The following is a 5088-nucleotide window of genomic DNA, read 5'->3' on the forward strand; positions in this document are numbered from 1 at the left end:
AATTTGTGGTTGAGAGTGATTTTGCTCAAAATTTTGCTTTTTGTTCATGTCTTATCTTTCTGATAATATCATGCATTTACAAGATGCTTGGTTCTCCCACATATCCGGTATGTAATCACATTATGTTTTTTTTTTCTTTTTGCTATTCTTATGTGAGATTTATCTCTTAAATTTTTTATAAAATGATTTAAAATTTTTTATTTTAAAAGAATTTTTTCTGTTAAAATGACATGCATTTGATATTCAATTTTAGTGAGATTTTTATCATTTATTATTATTTTTTTCTACTCTAAGTGATAACATACTATCATCAAGAGACATCTTATTTCTACTATGCTTAAGTGTTTGCACAATTTGAATCTATCATGAGGATAATTTTTTTGTTATTGATGCAAACATAAATGCTTCCATCATATTTATGTCATGTTCATTTAAATATTGAATAATATTATGATATTTATTTATTTGATCAAATATAGTATAAGAATCCTCTAATTTATATTCATTGAATGATTCAATCGAATCTTTTTCTAAGCTAATATTTTTATTTTGTATTTTGATTCAAATGTTTTCCAAAGTTCAAAAGAATAAATTGACATGTAAAATATTTCAAAATGATTATTAGAAAGTACACTGAACAAGTTTGTGATCAACATAAAGACCCCAATTTAAGTAAAAAATGCAAAAAAAAAAGGACAAATATAACTAAGCAAATGGTGAAAGTACGAGCATGAAAGACTTGTAGCCGATTTTTCAATTTTCATAAATTTAAAAAAATATTTTCTATAGTGCGTTGTGAAATACTTTGCACTGTTTATACCCACCATTTATTTATGGCGATGGTTTCTCAATACGAAGATTGACACTTTTAAAAGTTTAGGTGTAGGGTGGTGGAAGGGGAAGATCAATAATCGCTCCACAACGGAGAGCATTCAAAGGCATGTTGTACTCATCCCTGAGAGATCGCTCCGGTGAGAGAACGCTAATATAAAGCTGTTGCCCAAGATAGCGGCGGTCCCAAATCTCAGACCTCAAGTTCCACATACCAGCATTATCAAATGTCAACATGATTGCCGTCCATGAACTGGGATACACCTGGATGGTGTGCCTGCTCACAGCATCAAGCAAATTGTACGTGTTTCTATTCTCTGGGCACCACTTGCCAGGTCCCATTCCAACTGGGAAGAAAGAATAACCATTGAGATGGTATGACTGAATGCTCCTCTCAGGGTTCTCAAGTATGATCTCAATAAACGTCCTGAACACTGTCGTGATCACGTTAGGGGCTATAGTGACAAGCGTGCCGGGAATTGGGGGCTCGTCCGAAATTTGGTTGTACTTGAAAACAGTGCCATTGATCCCAAAATACTCGGCAAGCTTAAGAGGTACAGTGGGGTCAGTGTGAGACACACCGTTGAGTGCAAAGCGAAGCTTTTCGTCGACTGCAGAAGTTGAGCTGGCGAGCTTAATTGTTCGAGTGATGTTGATCTGACCGTAGTGGTATGAGCCCTGTGGGTTGGGTCTGGCAGCGCTGGCAGTGAGATTCCAACGGAATGAGCGCCATTGGTTAAGAGACCAAGCCCAAGTCGTTGGTGCGGAACGGAGGTCAGGGTTTGCCGGGATGTTGCTTCCGCTATAGCGGATGATGGCGGTAGTGGTCTGAACCGTTTTTTGAAACCGAGTGGAGGCCACAAGGTAGTAGTCGCGTGGAGATTGGTCTGCTGCGACGAGCACGGAGTAGCATTGCCCGGCATGGACATCCAACGAATTGTAGACGTTCTGCACAGTGTGGCTGCCGTCTACTTCCACCAACTTCAGTGTATGCCCCTGAATTCTGAACTTATGGTCGGATGATCATAATTAGTCAACGAGTAATATTACTACATTCTCACAGAAATATAATATATATATCTATGTGTGTGTGTAGATGTTGTTATAAACTTTTTTACTTAAATGGCTCAATTAGTAGTAAAAGAGGCGAAATTTTAAAATGACATAAAATGCCTAGTATCAGCGTCTAAGCCACGTCAGCTTACAATCACCACTAACACTAACGTGGCAATCAACTTGTTTAAAAAAATTTTTAATCTGTAGAATTGTTAAAAATTTTGTCATCAATACACGGATCAAATCTCAATTTTAAAATAAAATTTTAGTTTTTGAACTTTCTTTTAGACATAAAAAATCAAATTTCTGCCATCAAATCAAACTTAAGGTGAGAATTCGAAGGCAAATCGCAAGAACGGAGAAAAAAAATAAAAAGAGCCTTCGTTGCCGGTATTCCTTAGCAATAGCAAGAACGGGGGAAAAAATAAAAAGAGCCTTCGTCGCCAGCATTCAATGGCAAATCGCAGATCTAAACACATGCATACCAGTCAAATTACACGGTACAAGAGAAACAAAATAAAGAAATATAGAAGAAGATGGGTACCAAACCATCGTCGCAGGAAGCCTTCTTCGACGGTAGCTAAAGTTGACTGCGGAGTTCGGCGCCGGCTGTGGATAAGAAGACCGAAAGGGTCGAGTTTCGTTTTTCTTCAGGAAGGAGTCGAGAACAGCATGATCGGAGATATGGCAAAACGAATAAGAAATTTGAAATTTAGGGCATTCGGTGAGTCAGCAACAGAGTTGCCTAGTCAGCGGTGACTCAGTTCTGCTGGCAAGTGACATAAAAGAGGACTGGACGACTTCGTCAATTCTCAATATTTTTTATTGTCAATTTAATAAAAAATTAAACATATCATTTTAAACATTTCGCCAATAAAAAGACAGGTTTACTTTTTTATGGTAATACATTTATATTACATATAATTTTTAAAAGTATATTAATAATATTTAAATTAAATAAAGATGAGTTTATCGAACTTAAAAAATTTCATTTGTTGTCGCTGAACAAGATTTTAAAGATCCATTTTAATCTATTTTGATTTAAGTTTACAAAAAACGAATTTCAAACAAGGCACACCTTGATTATAATTTGTCAATTTAGAATTTGATTATAAACGTTGAAAATAGTATTTTCACACCGCACCTACCTAAGTGCGGTGACAGCTTTCTAGCAGCAGTCTGACTTTTCCGAAAAAAATTAAAATTTATAATAGTCACCACACCTAGCTTATCAGCAAATTATTCAATAAGCTGCAGCTGCCCCAAACAGACCTTAAGTTTACAAAGAATGTATTTCAACCAAGATTGACACACCTTGATTATAATTTGTCAATTTAGAATTTGATTAGAATAAAAATATTGGTGCTTTAGTGAGGTCGTGGACCAAATTACCTGAAGTTGAGCGATGCCTTGAGCCCGACATTGCACACGCGGAAGCGGGAGACGTTACCAGCCACGCGAATCCGTTGACAAGCACACCGCGAGCGCGGGTGAGGCGTCGGCCAGAGTCGAGCATGCGAGCAAGGTCCTTATGGCTGATGCCGTACCAGTCGGACATTAGCACGTCAAACTCATCCGCAGGCGGGTCAAATGGAACGGGGATGAGAAGGCGACTATGGACGCGAATTGGCCCATACCCACCAGCAGCCTTCTGCATGCCAATGCTGGGGTAGTAATAGAAGCTGCCGATCTGGTCCTTTGGTTGCCAATGGTAGGTAAAGTTTTGGCCGGGTGGGATTGGGCAGTTGGTGCCCGGCATGCCGTCCTGCCAAGAGTTCTTGCGCTGCTGGATGCCGTTCCAAGAAAGGAGGAAAGGCTCGTCCAGTTGGTTGAACACGTTTACGACGATATTGTTGTTGCTGGTACAGTTGATAACGGGTCCCGGGAATTGATTATTGATCATGATTACTTTTTGGGGGACACCGAAGGGGGAGATGATGCCGTAGCTCACCGTCCATGTGAAGTAGAGGTAAGGGTCCTCAGACCGAGCGGATATGAAGATGAGGAACAAAACAGCGAGTGCTACCCCAGACTTCGTCGTCGACATTGTTGCTTTCGCTTGTAAAGGTTGCTCTGTTTTGATTAAGGAGAGACCTTAGCGAGACATGAATGGAAGGTCCCAGGGCTTATTTTGAGGGGATTGAGAGGCAGAGCTAGCCTGGGAAGAGGATTTAGAGAGACAAGAGGTTGAGTTGTTTTATAGGAAGAGAAGCGTAACTTGTCTTGCCAAATTTGGATCCGAGGTGGCGGTTTAATTTGGAAGGAAGGAGAGCTCTGCATTCAACGGCAAATGCCAGACGGTCATGGGTATAGAAGAACGGAGGGAAGGAGAACAGAGGTTTGCTGTCTAGTCTTAATTTGGGAGGCGGTTGTTTCTTGGGGGTTTGGGCTGTGTGCCTTGTTAGTTTGGGCGAAGATGACTAATTTGGGAGAAACTTAACCGCTACTCCGCTCACAAATAGTTTAAAAAACTTTTGTTATTGTACAATAATTAAAGAAAAACCTTCTTAGATCGGAGAATAATTAATTGAGTTTGAAACAAAGGATATTATAAAATATTTTATTCAAAATTATGTATATAAGGAAGCAAAAGGCAATAAAAGGGATAATAAGAAGGATTTCATTTTTGGCGAGGCAATCATTTATTTTGTTAAGCCTAGCAATGAGGTGGAGATGGAGAAGAGGATGGAGAAGAGGTGAACGAGAATGAGGAGATAATAGAAACAATCCCTTGTTATCATATTATTAAACTCACTTTAGTTCAATCTTCTCTCGCCCAATGCTTTCCTCTATTCTTCTTTGGTTGGGTGTTTCTTTTAACAAAAAAAATTTGGCTTGGAAGGAGTTCACTAGCCTAGGATGCCCTAAAGAACTATTGGTGTAGCTACGCCTCCTTTAGGCATAGTTATGCCACTCCACAAAGCGGTACCAGCAGTGGCATAGAAATGCCAGTTGAAACCATGGTGTCACCCCAAACGGTGCCTACACACCTGACTGGTGTGATTATGTTGGTGTGGCATAATTATTCCACCACAACCAAGAGAGTGATATAATTATACCATTAGATGGGGGAGCTACGCTGCTGACCCGCTCGATGCCTCATTTTGCCTATTTCTATCACAATTCAAACCTCTAACAATTATAGTTCATTCTTTCCCCATTAAAAAGAATAGGAAGCTTTCTCATGATAGACACAACTTC

At 39.3% G+C, this 5088-nt stretch overlaps 1 protein-coding gene across 1 annotated transcript; it reads right to left on the reverse strand.

The window, feature by feature from the left end:
- Window positions 1–750: 750 nt before the first annotated feature.
- LOC110036211 (L-ascorbate oxidase homolog) lies at window positions 751–4197 on the reverse strand. Its single transcript, XM_020740606.1, is given in 3 exon segments — window positions 751–1834; window positions 3280–3349; window positions 3352–4197. Coding segments are annotated over 3 exon segments (1611 nt in total). The 5' UTR covers window positions 3935–4197; the 3' UTR covers window positions 751–876.
- Between the last annotated feature and the right edge of the window lie 891 nt (window positions 4198–5088).

Source organism: Phalaenopsis equestris, unplaced genomic scaffold (assembly GCF_001263595.1).
Source record: "Phalaenopsis equestris unplaced genomic scaffold, ASM126359v1 Scaffold203795, whole genome shotgun sequence".
Lineage (NCBI taxonomy): Eukaryota > Viridiplantae > Streptophyta > Magnoliopsida > Asparagales > Orchidaceae > Phalaenopsis > Phalaenopsis equestris.